The 18,437-nt window shown below is 40.8% G+C and overlaps 1 protein-coding gene across 3 annotated transcripts in view; it reads left to right on the top strand.

Moving 5' to 3' along the window:
• Window positions 1-18,437, top strand: part of TASP1 (taspase 1) — a 248,776-nt gene that overhangs the window by 110,006 nt on the left and 120,333 nt on the right. For 2 of the 3 annotated variants that reach the window (XM_032606609.1, XM_032606608.1), the window contains 2 exons: window positions 1,061-1,180; window positions 6,365-6,443. In XM_032606609.1, coding sequence (XP_032462500.1) covers window positions 1,061-1,180; window positions 6,365-6,443 — 199 coding nt within the window. The remainder of the gene's footprint in view (window positions 1-1,060; window positions 1,181-6,364; window positions 6,444-18,437) is intronic. The other variant, XR_004345945.1, reaches the window with a different exon arrangement.

Below are 18,437 nucleotides of genomic sequence, written 5' to 3'. Positions count from 1 at the left end.
GGTATTTCAAAAACCACTCCGGCAGGTACCTCCTCAGCACAAATGATGTCTTGCTCAGTAAGTAGTATGAGCATAAACCATACAGGAGGGAGAGCTGGTCTCATTGAACATGGGCTTCTGCCTGACTCTTTCATACAGACTTGAGTGCTAGGGTGAGGGTAGGGGTCTCAGGTTCTGGGGCCCAGTGCCCTAGTGTAAGAGTACCACCATGACCGCTATGAACCTAAAGACCTGTAGTAGCCCTCCTTTTTAATATATAAAAAAGATAATTTTTCATGAAACTTTGTTCCCACTTCCTTTACTTCTGATTTTTATCCAGCAGTGTAAAGTTTGTCTGCCTTGCACAGGTGAACCAGAAATCTTTGAGGTAGGAGACAGCTGCTTGTGGTCACTACATGTGAAATGCCTTAATAAGCCTGTGGCACCTGGAATAAGACACAGAAACACAAAGATGCCTCCCAAGAATGTGCAGTTTTCTGCCATATGATTGGCAACCATGTTATTAATATAGCAGAGAAGGGAGCTTGCCATTTTCTCACAAGGAAGGAATTATAAAAGAAAATTGTAGCATGGTCTACACCAAGACTAGAAATGTCACTCTCTTCATTTATTGTGCTGAATATATTACTTTTAGAAAATTGTATATAATATTTAAAAAATACTAATAAGGACATTTATTAGTTCACTTACATCATAGATCTTTTCCTCTATAAATTCTCAATCGTGAACTTAATTCTTGAGATTAAGGAGACACGGCGATATACTGTAATTTATATTAAATTGTTTTTTTCTTCCTCCCTTAGGAAGGCACATTAGGCTTTTTATTAGAGAAAAGCAACCAGACACTCTTGGTTCAGGATCTTACAATGGAGAATAAGTTTTGACTTGAACCGGATTAAGTGGCAACTTGATAATAAATAATTTCAGGAGATTGCTGAATGTTCCGGTTAAGGATTAGCTCAGATTTTGTTATGTCATGATTGTCCTGACAAGTGCTGTGTGGTCACATCATTGTCACACACTGTGCTTAGCGAACGCTCTGGCCACTTTTGCTCTGCAGGAGAATGACTCGGGCACTTTGGACACGGTGGGCGCTGTGGTTGTGGACCATGAAGGGAACGTGGCTGCCGCCGTCTCCAGTGGAGGCTTGGCCTTGAAACATCCAGGGAGAGTGGGGCAGGTAAGTGATTCTGGGGTTTTTAAACTAGTTTTCCAAGTCGAAACATGGAATTTTCTAGCCCACAAGTTTTTGAACCAGTAGAGATATTTTTTTTTCTTTAGAAAAAACAAATGATTATTGTTCTTAGCACTTATGTAGTATAAATCATCAAATACCTGTTCAGGATTCTTTCTAAAATTAAAACCTATCTCACAGTAATAGGGTTCTTCCTGATCTTTATAACTGATAATCCTATGTTTGGCTACTTTCAGCAGGCTAGCTACTGGCCTGGGCATTTATCAGACATTTAATAAATGTGCATCCATTTCCATTTTCTTTCTTTGTAAATGTCATTCTCTTTAGGATCCAGCACCTGACTATATGGCTGCTTGCTTTCCAGGTGGAAAAACAGTTTTAGAGTTACATTTTGTATTTCCTCCATTCAAGGAACAGTAACATTTTGACCCTCTAATCCCTCCTCTGATTAGGCATTTCAGCTATTTTATAGACTGACTAGTAGTCCAAGTCACCAACACATGATACCACTTGAGAAATCGAGATAGAAGGGTCTAATTTATGTGCAACTGGCTTATTCCCTGTTCACTTGTACATCTTCTTCACCCCTGACTCCTCATCTCCATCCAGCCTTTAGTACCCAACAGAGAATGAAATTTAACAATCCATTTGATCCAATAACCTTTCTGGGAATAAACCAATTTGACACATTACTTACAGCCTTAATAAATATTTGTTGAGTGAACAAATGAATTGGACACCCTCACAGAATCTGTTAAAGTTGTTGCACAGGGTGTGCTTAAGCTCAGTGCTTGGATCTCGTGTTGCATCTGTAGCACCTCTTGGCGTGCTCTGTGTGCTTTGTCTCCCACATTTGAAGAAGAGTCAGTGTCACAGTTGCTTTGGACGTGGTGGTTAGCTAGTGCTTGGAGCAGAGTGATCTGCTTCGTGGAGGACATCTTTGCAAAGCCCCAAGTGATGTTCCCTGATCTGCCCTTTATTGTGGACAAGCCACTCACAGTCCTATGGTGGGAAGGGGAAGGGAAGAATAATTAATTTTGTGCTACTCTTTGCCTACAATACAAGGGGATTTATGAGGAATGATTACTCAACATGTGGAAATGCTTTGAACTCAATATAAAAAGCCTTTGTCTGGTCATGGTATTTTTCCACATTATAAAGCCCTGTGTATTTATCAAGTTTGGAATAAGAAAACCAAGCTCGGCATATCAGATCTGGATGCCTCGGTGGAGAAGGAGAGAGAAAAGCCAGCAGAGGCGCCTTCATTGCATTGCAATTCCCATGACTTTCTTACTGGTTTTTGTTTGTTTTCGTTAGCAAAATAGCAACAACAGAACCAAGGATTGTGCTGGACTATGTTAGCAGGATATTACACCGAACCCTGCACGTGGGGTTGCCCTGGAAAAAGAAATACTGTAAAACTTAACATGTACACATTTGAAAGTTGCTAAGAGAGTAGGTCTTAAAAGTTCTCACTACAAGAAAAACAATTCTGTAACTGTGTATGATGACGGATGTTAATTAGACTAATTGTGGTGATCATTTTGCAATATATACAAATATTTAATGATTATTATTATTATTTTTTTTTTTTTTTTGCGGTCTGCGGGCCTCTCACTGTTGTGCCCTCTCCTGTTGCGGAGCACAGGCTCCGGACGTGCAGGCTCAGCGGCCATGGCTTACGGGCCCAGCCGCTCCGCGGCATGTGGGATCTTCCCGGACCGGGGCACGAACCCGTGTCCCCTGCATTGGCAAGCAGACTCTCAACCACTGCGTCACCAGGGAAGCCTTGAATGATTATTTTGTACACCTGAAGCTAATATAATGCGTGTCAATTGTACCTCAATTAAAAAAAAAACAACCTTGCATATTGATTTGCCCCACTTGTCTAGTTTATGAATGCATAGTTTGTGAGAGCTGATAAATCAGGAAAGGGTGTGGAGGAGTCAAGAAAGGTGCTTACAGGAAAACACAGTTGCTTAATCGTGTTATATTGCTCAGATAGAGGAGAAGCAAGTAAGCCTAGAAATATGCAAGCATCAGATGGGAGGTAAAGAGCCGTTCTTCTTGAGGATCAGGACAGAATGAAACAAAATACTCAAGCAAACTATTTAAAGAAGCAAAGATTAATTATTTTTTAAAAATGTGCTGAAACTAGCTATTCTTATATACATTTTAAATGCACAAGTAACTCTTTAAAAATTTTAGCATATTACCCGTATTACCCAGCTGCTGAAGTGGCAATTTGAATTAGAACTTGTTTGCTTCCTCAGCTTATCGTAATGGTTGGAACTTACAAACGGGACACGAGAGGGAAATTATTGTCATTATGTTCTACTCTCCCCTAACCCTCACCCTACCCACACACAAACAGGCAGTTGAGTTAAGGGGCTAAGAGTGTGGATTTGGGATTTAGGTAAAACTTTATTCTAACCACCCCCCCCTTACCAGTCCACTCCCCATGGACAAGTTACTCAACGCCGTTAAGTTCTACTTTCCACAGCTATAAAATGGGGATAAGTAGCTACCTTACAAAGTTCTAGAAGGTTAAATGACATAATTCATTTCAGTTGCTTATCATAGTGCCTCCTAATAACAGCTGCAGCCTGCTGTTTATTAATCACTGGCTCTGTGCAGCAAGTGTGCCTGCAAGACTGTGAGGTGGGTGTTTTTATTACCATCATTTTATAAAAGAGGAAACAAAGACCCAGAGAAGATTAAATTATAATAATATCATCATTTGTATGACCTACTTTTACTGCATGTTAATAGCTTTGATAAACTTTTACTACTAAAAAGAAGGAAACCTTTTGCTGTTGCCCTTATTTTTAAAGATCTGCTTAAGGTTGTTATGTTTTATCCAGAGGAGTGGATAAGAGACGGACAGTCTCTGATTCTTTCTTTTATCTTAGCCATCACTGTCTCAGTCCAACCAATTTCAGAAGGTTAAGAAGGAAGACAACTTTAGGTCATGAAATTGAGGAGAGATAGCATAGAGAGGAGAAACAAGAGTAAAACAAACTTCCTTTTCATGGCCTCCACTGGGCTTCTCAGGGGTGTCCTTTGGCCATATTTACTATTTTTTAGGTGCAGACTCCTGGTCAAGATAATTGTGGGAAATGGAAAGGGCAATGGGCTAAGATCCAGGGTTTCCAGTGAAGGAAGAATGGGCCCTTCCACTGAGGTCACATGCTCTCTGAGGCTTCGGCTGACCCAACACCCAGCCTAGGTAGTACCAGTGGAATGGCTTATCCCACAAGTGTGCCATTTTATTCTGGAATCCATATGTTGAATTAATTCCATAGAGCTTTTAGTTGCCACTCTCACCCAGCTGTCTTGTGTGTTTTAGAAGCATGGTGTTTTCAATATGTCTGCCATATCAGGGGTGTTGTGTTCAGTTCTTGGTTCTACTTTTAAGAGGGGTATTGTCAGTGACAGTGGGGGGTGGCAACTGTGGATCACACGAACATGGTCAGACTTCACCTCCAATTATCCTGGACTCTGGATCATTTCTCAAGGAGGGTCATTAGGGAAGTGGGGTGGGTGTGTGCATCTCAATGTCTTGGGGAGCAGTTCACAAATTCTTTGAGAGAGAAAAGAGAATCAGGGCATTAGAATAGATGTTTTCAAAAGTTTGGAGAACTTTAGGGGAAGATTAAAGTATTTCCAGAGAGTAGACCTAGGATTGGTGGGTGGAAGTTAAGGAAGAACTTTCCACCAATGGAAAGTGTCCAGAAGGGGTATATGTTCCCACATGAGGTGGTGAGGTTCTCAGTATCAGAAGTGCCTGGGATATTTCACGAAAATCCTTGTTCTGGGTAGAATATTACAGCAAATTAGTTCTGAAGTCCTTGTAAAAAAGAATAAAATATCATAGAAAGCTGAAGTCTGTCTGGTCACCATTCTCAGTCTAAGCTGCTTCTTCCAGTCCTCACAAGTGAGTTTCTAGAATATAACAGTACTATTTTATGGGGTTATCTTTTGCCTTTATCAATCACAGAGAATACTGAATGTCTTGTAGTTTGCTGTTTGTTTTTTTTTTAACGCAATAGCTTCTGTAATAGTTCTTAAAAATCTTTTTAAAGAAACTTAATCCTTTTTTCTAATGTTTGAAACAAATTCCACATATTGCTATGCCAATGTTTATTTAGCCATTTCTGTACTGATTGAATGTATGTTGTTTTCAGTATTTCATTCTTATCAAACAGGTGATAATGAATATTCTTGACCATGCCTCCTTGTATTTCTCTGTAATAGCTATCTAAGGGTTTTTCTAATTCTGCTTCTAAGGAATGGAACGGTTATCAATTGTGATTCCCCTTCCAAAGGCAGAGAAAATCATTGTGATTATTGAAGAGGTGAATCCAGACATTCTGGGTGGCACTGTTGGAAACAAAATAGGAATGATTGTCACACACTTTTATAAAACCACAGCAGCTTATTGTGTTCCTGGTGGTTTCAGACATATAAATTTATTCCACCACCTCACAAAGCAATTAGCTTGAACAGGCCTTTTTGTCTCCTTTCTTTCTATCTGGCAGAATCTAGCACAGTGGTGAGCAGATACTGGGCCCTTCGGTGTATACCTGTTTGCAGTTCTGTTGTGCCATCCCGAAGGAGGCAGGGAAAAGACAATAAAACCTAAAGCAGCATTTGCTAGAGCGTGGCAGGAGGACCACCCGCGTTCTGGGCTCCTAGGCCTGGGTTAATGATGCTGATCCCTGGGCCAACCTCCAGACCATCAGGATATCTGGGAACCAAGGTTCCTATCATCATGCTCCCCAAGAAATCTGACTCACACCTAGTTTGACAAGTGTTATTTTAAGGCAACCACAGTGATTTCAAGGAGCCAGAAGAGCAACACCTGGCAAACTACAATAGAGGGAAGATTTTTCAGGGAAGGAAAAAATTGCTGTTGATGAGACTAAGAAACTTTCTTTTGCTATTTTCTGAAAAATTTTAGATTAGTACATAGCTGAAAATATAGTTTTGTTAATGTTAGAACCATTGTTTGGGTAGGTCTTATACAACCTCTGGTTATCACTCATTTGCTATACATCATTATTAGATGAGGCTTTATTGGATGGGTATGATTTCTGTCTTCTGGTGAAAGCTAGTACTTACATATAATAATCTTAAAATATTGTATTTATCTATTTTTCCTCCCAGGCTGCTCTTTATGGATGTGGCTGCTGGGCTGAAAATACTGGAGCTCATAATCCCTACTCCACAGCTGTGAGTACCTCAGGTATTTGCTGCTTTCATGACCATTTTTCATAACTTCAACCTTGTAGGTCATTTAATGATTGAAAACCATATTTTTATGTAAACACAAAGCATGTGCTAAGACGTCACATGGAAAGAACATTGATGCCTGAAAAATCTTTGATATTTGGGAGCTTTTGAGAATTGTTTCATAACGTAAGTATCACAGTATAGAGTATAAAGGCTTTGCTAACATTTTCAATACAACTTTGGAGTTAACTAAAATTTAATTGTATTTTTAATGGATTTTTTTTTCATTAATGACTCATGATAGTACCAAATTCAGGTCAAAATGATATAAAAGTAGCAAGGCATTTCAGAAGCTAAGAGGTCATTTCTTGAGTAAAATGTTGACATAAAACTTACAAGGTGTGTTTCAAACTGTGTAGTTTATGGCATCTACACTTTTGATAAAATGTAGGTCCTTTTTTTGTATTTGTATTAGAAGAGTCATTTTCATTTAGGTGTGTGTGTGTGTGTGTGTGTGTGTGTGTGTGTGTGCGTGAGAGAGTGAGTGTATGTTTGGGGGGAGTGGATTTTTAAAAAAAATTTTATTGGAGTATAGTTGATTTATAATGTTGTGTTCGTTTCAGGTGTACAGCAAAGTGAATCAGTTATATGTATACATATACCCACTCTTTTTTAGATCCTTTTCCCATATAGGCCATTACAGAGTAGTGAGTGGAGTTCCCTGTGCTATACAGTAGGTCCTCATTAGTTATCTATTTAATATATTTTAGTGGGGAGTAGATTTTAATGGGCAGAATGGTTGTTGTCTAGACCCAGGTTTTCATATGCTTTTGCCAGACGTACTTGAAGCTCTTCATGTAGTTGATATGCATGGTTGACATAATAATATTGGTTCATCCCCTTTGCTGTGCTGTCTCTCAAGTTACAGTCCTAGGCTTTTCTCCCCGACGTCCTCAGGCCTTATCAGGAGGCCGGTAGACAGGGCTGCCTTTCCTTCCTTTCTCTCTTCAGTTTCTTGCCACGTTGTTTTCTGTCCCACCACACTGACCACCCACCCAGTCCAAGAGCCCTCCTCTCCCGCTCACTCTTGCCTCTCTGTGGTCTCTGGCACAGGTCACTCTTTTCTTTCCATCTCCAGAATATATCCTGAACCTCTCTTGGGTTTTTCTGCTTCCCTGACATGCTCCATTTTGTCCTTCGTCACACGGACTCTTCCCATTGCTAACGACCCCAGTGTGGGCCTCTGCCGGCTTTTCTTCATCTCACTGTGTGCTTCCTCTCGGTGATCTGGTATTATTGCTGTTGTTCTCATGATTTCAGCGGTTATCTTTTAACATATTGGCTTCCACGTCTATCTCTACTCTGGACTTTTCACTTGAAGTCCACCTGAGTTCTTTCTGCCTTCTTGTCGGATACATCCCTGTGGGTGTCATGAGATTCAGCAGCCCAACTGAACACCTCGTTCCTTATTCCCACGCCTTGGCCATCTTTCTCCTGTACTCTTTTTCTCTTTTACTGCCTTCACTATTCTATTTGGTCAGACTTGAAATCTTGGTACTATTCTCATATTTGTAGCTTCTTTCCATTTCTACTGACCTGACCCTGTTATTTCAGACACCCAAGCTCCTGCCTGCCTGTTGTAGCAGCCTCCTGACTCAGATCCATTATTTGCATTGGTGGAAAAATGTGATTTTGAGCCACTCAGGTGAAGTCCAAACACAAATTAATGTTGAATCTAAACCATACGAATATAATAGACAAAAAATTGTTTTTCAGTCTCTCCATTTTGAAGAAATGAGCATAATGTAGTAATATGAGTTAATTTTTAATTTAATATTGCTGGCACATGAAAATCTTTACACATAATACTTAGGAATTAGCTTGTGCATAATGAAGTATGGCCCATGTCTATGGAAAATTGTGGTATTTGAACAAACCAAAGTCTAAAATAGGTAATTCATTGTTCCATTTTTATTTTCCTAAAGGAATATCAGTTGGTATCATGTGTTGTGTTGACTTTAATTTTGGTCAGTATGTGGTTCATGAGTTGGTGTGTTGCTATTTAAATGTTAGGAGACCTGAATTCTACTTGAAGCTGGAATCATGAGTGTCTGTCTCACTGTGTCACTTTGGAAAAGAAATTCAATCTCCTTGGGATTGTCCACCTCCCTTTTTGAAATTTGGTGATGTGAAATAAGAGCACATAAATCTCTATAGATTTGATTCTGTGAAGTAGATGGCAGTGGGTGGGTAAAGTTAAAATTGTAAAATTAAGGTCTTTCTCCCTTCCCCTTGAATATTTCCTTCTTTGCCCATCTTGTATCCACTGAAGATAGTTTTTTATATGACTAAAGATAACTTTAGGTTTCCAGTTTATGATATCTAGTGTAGCTTTTTAACTTGGATGCCCAGCTCATCATGTTATATCCTTCTTAAGTTTAGGAACTAACCATCATCAGCCTACAGAACCTGAGGATAATAGAGCAAGTCTCCATTTGCTTCCATCTGTGGGACTTTGTGTGATTGCTTCGCCCTTGTTTCTCCTGGGGCTGTTGCTATGAGGTTGACGACGGAAACACATGGCAGAGTTGGGTGACCACGTCAGAAGAAAGGTGGAGCACAGAATTTTGCAACTGTTTGGTCAAAATAAAAAAGACATGTGCCTTAGGCTGCTGCAGAAAATCCAGAGACCTGGCCTGCATTTTAGGTTTATAGTTCTTGGAAGGTGATAATTGAAAGACAGAGGGAAGATAGTTAGTTATGGTCAGGGTAGGGCTCTGCTAAGGCCAGACAGGCGATGTGGTCATTAGCCTGTGGGATAAACTCCAGCATGTTGTTCTCATCACGGCGGGGAGGAATGAGTGGAGAGTGGGGAAGAGCGTAGCGGGGCAGGAGCTGACCTTGCAAACTCTGACTAATGTTCCAGCATCTTGGAAATTTGCCGAGCTAGGGAGGTTCTTGTTCTGATTCTTCCACTCACTGGCTGAGACATCCTGGCAAGGAGTTATCTGTACCACAGGAATAGCATCTATCTTAATATTTATGAGGATTTAATGAGCTGACGTATGGATCTCTAGATATTACTCATCTTACACAACTGAAACCTTATGAATTTTGAATAGCACCTCCCCATTTCTCCCTTTGCTAACTCCTGGCAGTCACCGTTACCCTCTGCTTCTACGAGTCTGACTGTTCTAGGTGCCTCATATAAGTGCAGTTGTGCAGTGTCTGTCCTTCTGTGACTGGCCTGTTTCACTGAGCATAATGTCTTCTGGGTTCATCCATGTTGTCATATACGGTAGGATTTCCTTCCTTTTAAAGGCTGAATAATATTCTGTTATATGGATATACCACATTTTCTTTTCTTGCTCATCTGTCAAGGACATTTAAGTTGTTTTCATATCTTGGCTATTGTAAATAATGATGCAATGAACATGGGAGTGCAGGTACCTCTTTGAGATCCTGATTTCAATTCTTTCTGATAAATACACAGAAGTGGAATTGCTGGATCATATGGTAGTTCCATTTTTGTTTTTTGAGGAACCTTCATACTGTTTTCCATAGTAACTGAACCATTTTACATTCCTACCACCTGTGTATGCAGGTTCAGATATCTCCACATCCTCACCAACATTTATCTCGTCTTTTTTTAATTTTTAAACGTCTTTGTTGGAGTATAATTGCTTTACACTGGTGTGTTAGTTTCTGCTTTATAACACAGTGAATCAGCTATACATATACATATATCCCCATATCTCCTCCCTCCTCCGTCTCCCTCCCACCCTCCCTATCCCACCCCTCTAGGTGGTCACAGAGCACAGAGTTGATCTCCCTGTGCCATGTGTCTGCTTCCCACTAGCTATCTATTTTACATTTGGTAGTATATATTAGTCCATGCCACTCTCTCACTTTGTCCCAGCTTACCCTTCCCCCTCCCCGTGTCCTCAAGTCCATTCTCTGTGTCTGCATCTTTATTCCTGTCCTGCCCCTAGGTTTTTCATAACCATTTTTTTTTTGGATTCCATATATATGTGTTAGCATACGGTATTTGTTTTTCTCTTTCTGACTTACTTCACTCTGTGTGACAGAGTCTAGGTCCATCCACCTCACTACAAATAACTCAATTTCATTTCTTTTTATGGCTGAATAATATTCCATTGTATATTTGTGCCACATCTTCTTTATCCATTCATCTGTCGATGGACACTTAGGTTGCTTCCATGTCCTGTCTATTGTAAATAGAGCTGCAGTGAACATTGTGGTACATGACTCTTTTTGAATTATGGTTTTCACAGGGTATATGCCCAGTAGTGGGATTGCTGGGTTGTATGGTAGTTCTAGTTTTAGTTTGTTAAGGAACCTCCATATTGTTCTCCATAGTGACTATCTCTTGTCTTTTTGATAATAGCCATTTTGACAGATGTGTGGTGATATCTTGTGGTTTTAAGTTGCACTTCCCTAATGACTAATGATGTTGAACACCTTTTTCATACACCTGTTGGCCGTTTGTATGTCTTCTTTGGAGAAATGTCTATTCAAGTCCTTTGCCCATGTTCTAATATTGTTTTTTTGCTATTGAGTTGTAGGAGTTCCTTATCTATTTTAGATATTAACCCCTTTTCAGAAGTATGGTTTATAAATATTTTCACCCATTCCATAAGTGTCCTTTTCATTTTATTGCTTATTTCCTTTGCTATGTTGAAGCTCTTTAGTTTGATGTAGTCCCACTTGTCTATTTTTGCTTTTGTTGCCTGTACTTTTACTGTAATATCCAAGAATAAAATATACCAATGTAAGACACATACACTAGAGGGAAAAAGAGACTGCCAGTTATATTATGACACATGGCTTTCTCATCACTTAACACATGGCTGTTGCTTTACAAGAAACTATAGAATTGGGGGTATTCTTCCAACGAGAAATATTTGCTTCCCTGGTAACAATGTCATGCCCTTTTGCTATTTCCATGCCTTCCTATGTATACAATCACTTTTGGTTTGAATCGTGTATCATACCGTAATCCTTTTGAAGACATTATAAATGGCAGTTACACTCAAAACACGTAGTTCCAACATGGCACACAACTCAACCGAAGGGTCAACAAATGGGAACAGCTGACCTCTAGAGGCAGCGGTGGCTGTGTCACAGCTGCAAGCTAGAGGACAGCCATGGGAGGATGCCATCAATTACAGTGCACCTCCCAATTTCCAAAAATTTAAAATGTGAAAAAAAGTGTGCTTTTCTTATTCTCAGCTTTTTTGTGAAAATAAATAATTAGTTTCAAGCTTTCTTTAAGTGGTGACATAAGCTCTTGAGAAAAGGGGGCTTGTAGGACTTCCCTGGTGGTGCAGTGGTTAAGAATCCGCCTGCCAATGCAGGGGACACAGGTTCGAGCTCTGGTCTGGGAAGATCCCACATGCTGTGGAGCAACTAAGCCTGTGCACCACAACTACTGAGCCTGCACTCTAGAGCCCGAGAGCCACAACTGTTGAGACTGTGTGCCACAACTACTGAAGCCCAAGCACCTAGAGCCCGTGCTCCACAACAAGAGAAACCACCGCAATGAGAAGCCCGTGCACCACGAAGACCCAGTGCAGCCAAAAATAAATAAATTAATTTAAAAAAAAAAGAAAAGGGGGCTTGTGGGTATATTTGTGTTTCCTGAGTGCCTGGCACAGGGCTTTGCACTTAGTAAATGCTTAATAGACAACTTAAAATTTAAAAATGTATATGCATGGACAATATTTTATTATAACCATCAAACTTGCTAAGAGACTGGAACATAGTTATTCCAACCATTAAAAAGAAAGAATAGTTATATAACGTGGTGGAAGTGCTAATTACCACACAATGGCAATCATATTACAGTAAATAAATGTATCAAGTTAACATGTTGTACACCTTAGATTTACACAATGTTATATGTCAAATATATTTCAATAAAAAAGAGAAATGTGTATGTGATTCTTCTCTCTTCTAGAGGGATACTTGTCTTTTCAAAAAGATTATTCATCATGGAATTTCTTTAAATAGCATTTTAAAATTTGATTTAGTTTGACAAAATCAGATTCACACATGATTTTTCAGTAACACATCAGATGTGTAATGTAAGATCCATCTGTGGTATTTTTCTGGCTATGAAAAGGAAGAGCGGATTGAGGATCAGAAGATCAGAAGGAGGAACGAGCAAGAGATTAAGTTTATGCTCTGGGTGACCTTAGCATTGGTCTTCTGTTACTTGTCTGTGCAGTCTGGTTTTTTTCTTAAAGAGAAACAGTTAAGTCCAGGGGTTTTATGGCAGCTGACTAGAGATCAGAAGACATAGGCTTCTGCATGGAGAAAGGTCTGCTACTCAATAGGACACCCAGTGATTTCTGATTTTCTAGGTTCTTTGATTTTCCAGGTCTTGGCTGATCCAGAAATCAGAGAGTACTGAGGGTGTGGCCACGGCTTGCTAAGAGTAGCTTCAAAGGTGGATGGGATAAAAAATGCAAAGAATGAGGCCAGGCTCCTGCTTTGATATTTCTGAGCCAGTGATTGGAGTCTCCTCCCCAAGGGCTGGGAGGTATGTCACCCCTTCTTGATTCTTCCACCTAACAGGCAGCCACAGGTCTTCCTCTGCCCCTCTGTGGGAGATTGTCTGACGAGTCTGTGCTGCAAAGCTCCTGCCCAGGTTCCTTTGTCAGGATGGCACAATGCAGCCTTCCTTGCGAGTCACATGACACAAGAGCCAGTGGGACACCACTGCTGGGACACTGACATGTGCCCTGTGGTCACTGCTGTCTGGGGGCCCAGATGGGATGGGGAGGCAGGCAGGAATCTGTGCTTCTGCTTCCTTTGTAAGAGTATCCATTATTTCTCCTTAGTACTCTGTGTATGTCACAAGTGCTCTTGGTGGCTTAGTCTCTTGATTATCATGAATTAGAGCCCTGTTCTACTCTAGACCCTGGGTGCAGGTCACCTAGGGGTTTGGCTTCCCTTCCAACACTCTCTTCCCTGTTTTTTTAGCAACTTTCAAGGTGACTCTTCAAGGAGCCCTCTGTACTCGAGGTCTATTATTTTTCTTAGTTATTTCCACTCATTGACTCTTAAATATACTTTAGTCAGGCGTCCTCCTCCACCACTCTACTGACGTGTTCTTGTCAAGATTAACAATCACCTCCAAAAGCCAGTGTCATCCCTTAGTCCTGTAAGCAGCATTTGACACAGTTGCTTGAATGACTTGCTTCCCCGGAAATACTATTTTTGATCAAACTCAAACTGGTCTTCTTCCTGCTTCACTGGCTGCTGCTTCTCAGTCTCCTTTGTTAATTTTCTCATCTTCTTGACCTCTCAGTGTTGGAGTGCCCTGAGGCCTAGTCCTTGACCTTTTCTTTGTCTTTGAATACCCACTGCCTTGGTGTTCTCATCCAGTCCAGTGGCTAAGTACCATATATATGCTGACACCCATATTTTTATCTCCACCCTGAGCCTCTCCCCCGGAACTCAGTTTTTTAACTGCTTGTTCAAAGCCCCCACCTGTGTATGTAATAGGCAAGATATTGCCCTCTCTGTCCCCACCTGATTCTTCACACAGCAAATGGCACCTCTAGCCTCCCATTGGTTCAGGCCAAAATCTTAGAGTCATGCTTGACCCTCTTTTCTTTTATATCTCACCCAGTCCACTCCAGCAACAAACCCTGTCTACTCTCCTCTCTAAATATATTTAAAATCCAATGACTTCTTAGCACATTCACTTCTATCGGCACATTCAATGTGCTGCATCTCTAATCTGGGTTATTGCAGGAGCCCCATAGCTAGTCCCTTGTTTTCTGCTCCTTTTCCCTTTTATTCAGTTCTCAACAACTCTTGAAGGAATATGTTCAAACCTAACTCAAATCACGTGTCATACCTCCTCTTTGAACTGTCCAGCGTGTCCCATCTTACTCAGAAAAGCCGGAGCCCTTACTGAGGGCCCGCAAGGCCTTATACAGGGTGCTACCCACCTTCCCCTCAGGCTGCAGCTCTTGCTTTTCGTCCCCTGCTCATTCACCTGCTTTGCTATGCTTCAGACATGCCAGGCACACTCCCACCTTAGGGCCTTTGCCTGAGTCCTTCCTTTCCCTTTAACTCTCTACCCTTCATATCTTATGCCCCTGCCCCCACCTCATCAGCTCTTGATTCATATCATTCACCTTCTCACTGAGATCTTTCTTGACCACCCCCTCCTTAAACATGTAACTCTTCCCTCAGCCAACATTCCCTATCCCCCTCCCATGTTTTATTTTTTCCCACAGAATGTATCATGTCTAACAATTAATATCTTTTATCTGTTTATTTTATCTTTGTTTTCTACCCCACTCTACTATGAAATTGCATGAGGATTGGGATTTTCCTCAGCTTTCCTCACTGATGTGTGAATGGTGCTCATCAGATAGAGCCTCTGATGTTTGTTGAATGAATTGATGTGAATGAATATGAACAAATAAATACATTGGGCTGGTGTCTTAGTCGGCTCAGGCAGCTATAACAAAATACCATAGACTGTGTGGCTTAAACAACAGACATTTATTTCTCAAAGTTCTAGAGGCTGGGAAGTCCAAGATCGTGGGCCAGCAGATTCAGTTCCTGGTGAGAGTTTTCCTCCTGGCTTGCAGCTGGCCAGCTTTTTGCTGTGTCATCATATGGTGGGGAGAGAGTGAGGGGGAGAGAGAGAGGGAAAGAAAGAGAGGGTTGAGAGACACACAGACACAGAGGGAGGGAGGGAGAGAGGGAGCACAAGAGGGTGCAAGCTCTGGTCTCTCTTCCTGTTCTTACAAGGACACTAATCCCATCATGGGTTGGGGGGCACCCTCATGACCTCATATAACCCTAATTACCACCCCAAAGACACCATCACCTTGGGGGTTAGGGCTTCAACATAGGGATTTGCCAGGGGGCACAACAATCAATCCATAACAGGTGGAGTGCATTAGGTCAAGCCCAGATGAATCAGGGCTGAGAGGAAGGTAAGTGCAGGGTTGAGAGCAGTGTGTTCTGATGAGAACAGAGGATCCCTGAAGAAGAGGGCTGAGTGCAAAGTGTGCGGATCTTAACTTGGGGTCTTATTGGGTTCTCTATGGATGGCCTTGACTAAGTATTTAAATTTCCTTTAGTATGAAGTGGGAACCCTTTTGAGGAGGGAGGTGCTCATTGTTTTGGAAGATAGATGAAGACAGAGCTTTCATCTTTGAGGTCAATCTGGAATGATGAGTGGTGATTCAGACAGAGAGGCGAGAGTGGTCAAGGGGTTCAGTACGCTGCTGTTAGTTCTGCTGGGTGGGATCCAGGCTCTTCAGCCCACTCTGCCTCCTTTATATGCCTTCCTAGGCCGTCCTCTTTCTCACTTACATGGCTGACAGTGTGGCTTCTCAGAAGCTTCTTGTCTTTATGAAACAATAAACTTCATAACCTTTCACACTCGACAAGATTTTTAGAGGGCAGCCACTTAGGCTGAAATCATTTGGGTTTTAATATGTAGGGTTGGGAATGATACTGTGAGAAATCTTTTTATGTGATTTATGACTTCTAGACGTGAGCATAGATAAAACCCTAATATATTTGTAAACATCATCATCTTAAAAGCACTTGACTCTTTGGACTGATTGGTTAGTGTGGGTGGGGAAGAAATATTGTTCATTTACAGATAACAGAGTAGATGAACTCCCAGCACATTTCCCAAAACTAGTTATGTGAGATGAGGGTTGTATTCTAAGATTGCTGCTTACTCTCATTAAGTCACTTCATATCTGATGAACTATTAATATATTATTTCCTGCTTTTTAGTTAACTAAGGTCACTGATGGTTCTGAATTTTGCTAGGTTATTTCCTAGGAAACCAGTTCAGTGTGACAGCTTTGGTTATCATGTATCTTGGATGTTTTCAATGAGTAGATTTTCCCCTGATTGTGAAATAACACATGGTTATTGAAAAGAAATTGGAAAATGAAACTGATAATTTTGCTATGCTGTGATAGCGTGTTAATATTTTTTGGTAGATTTTTGATAGATAAAACAAAAACGACAATATCATTTAGCTTCTGTTAGTCCTTGTCCCTTTATATTATATAACGAACATTTTTATGATTCGTTATATATTCTTCAAAACATAATTTTAAAGGGTATGAAGGATGTCTTTCCCACATAACACGAGTTCAGGCATTTTGCTTTTATGGAAGGAGACTTGTAACTGCTCTCAAGCTATTTTAGAGGCTCTTATCCTGTGCTCTAGTGTCTGGGTGTGATAAAAAAGACAGTCCTTATCCTTGAAGCACATGAAATCTGTGGCCTTACTCGATGATACAGGGAAGTTCCTTGCCAGTTTAGAAATACATTGAAATACTGGCTGTAATAAAGGCTTGCTGCCCTGCACCATCCTACACCTGAGGGATGTGCCCCACAGTGCCTCCCCAAGGGACCTCAGGCATCTGGCCACCTGACTCTTGTTGCCGCCATTAGTACCTCTCCCTTCCTGCCACACACCCTCTCTCCAAAGTCCCACCCAAACCCGTTGCTTTTATGCTTAGTACCACCCATCACACTCATATCCCCACCGAAATGTCTCTGGCGCCCCAGGAGAGCTCAGGACATCATGAAGAAAAGTAAGTCTTTCTCTGAAAGATGCTGTAGACTTGGGTTACTACGGATCAAGTGAGCTCCAAGATGTTCTTTTGATGTTTGTACTTTCTCAGCTTTTTTTTTTGGGCCAGATACTTATTTTGCATTGCTTTGTTGTTGTTTGGTGAAAGAACAGACTTCTCATTTTAAAACCCAAGGTAAAGAAATGGTAGAAACAGAAGCATAAGATCAAGTGATGGGTTAAAATGCCAGCACTCTGATCCTTCATGTAATTCTCCCTTTGATTGTTCTCACTTGAAAGAATGCCTTTTCCTTCCCATTGTCGAGCACTACCTGCTGTCAGTCGGAGAGGGAGGAAGTCGAACAACTTGTCAAAGCCTTTCTGAGCTGCCTTCATATGGTTCGCAGAAACAGAGCTGGGTTTTCATTTCTTCTTTCATTCAACAGGAGTCCCTTTCATGTTTGCAAATTGAAAACGCGTGTTTTTTAGTGTGGAGTGAGGCTGTGTGTGCCCTCTGGCACACCTGTTTCTCATTTCCTGACTTGAAAGCATAACCCATCAAAAGGAGCAGAAAAACAATTTCTTTCTGACACGCTGCTTCGTGTTCCTTACTGGACCGAAGGCCTTCGTGGCTTTGCCATCTTCATTCGCTCTGTAGAAGGTTCTCGTTAGAGGCAGAGTTCTCTCAATACCAGCAGCTCCTTTTATAGCACAGGGCTGTTTGGGGTATTATTTTGTTGTGGTGGTGGTAGTATTTTTGCAGCTCAGGAGATTTACTTGAAATAAGATTTATTTTTAAAAATACACAGAAAGGTCTTAAATTTTTTTAAATATTAAATTTAGCTGGGCAGTATATGTTGGAAGTGTCTATGTAAGCTGATAAGTGAACTGATTGGCCGGGAATAGGGCTTGGTGAAGCATACGAATGTTTAAATTCCAGTACACTGTTTAACATAAATCATATATTTCCAACGCATTACTTCAGATTTGTGTGTACTTTAAAGTCCTGCCAGCTTAAATGACTGTGAGGCACAATATGTTGACTTTGAGTTTTGTAAATTGATAATTTGTTGCTATGAAGGTTGTACATGGTATAACTCATCACTTTCTGAAGGTACATAGTGTGTCTGATGTTGCAAGCTGTTAGGAAAAAACGATACTCAGGGAATTCAGGCCTTTGGCTCTCAGATGCTTGAAGCTGGACCTTTGGTTCCTCTTAAGGTTTCCCTGGACATTTTCAGTGTAAGGCACATGGTTGTTCAGCCCCAAACTTTGGTTTAGGCTTTCTATTTCTGAGAGTTATTTGGGATAATAATCTCAATGATGTATCTTCGGAAACAGTTTCTCAGGTTCTTTTTTATTAAACACCCATTCTTTTCAAGTTTAGTATGTATGAATCACCTGTTAAAA

This window comes from Phocoena sinus, chromosome 15, assembly GCF_008692025.1.
Source record: "Phocoena sinus isolate mPhoSin1 chromosome 15, mPhoSin1.pri, whole genome shotgun sequence".
Classification (NCBI taxonomy): domain Eukaryota; kingdom Metazoa; phylum Chordata; class Mammalia; order Artiodactyla; family Phocoenidae; genus Phocoena; species Phocoena sinus.
The sequence above is the reverse complement of the archived record's forward strand: the minus strand, read 5'-3'. Positions and strand labels throughout refer to the sequence as shown.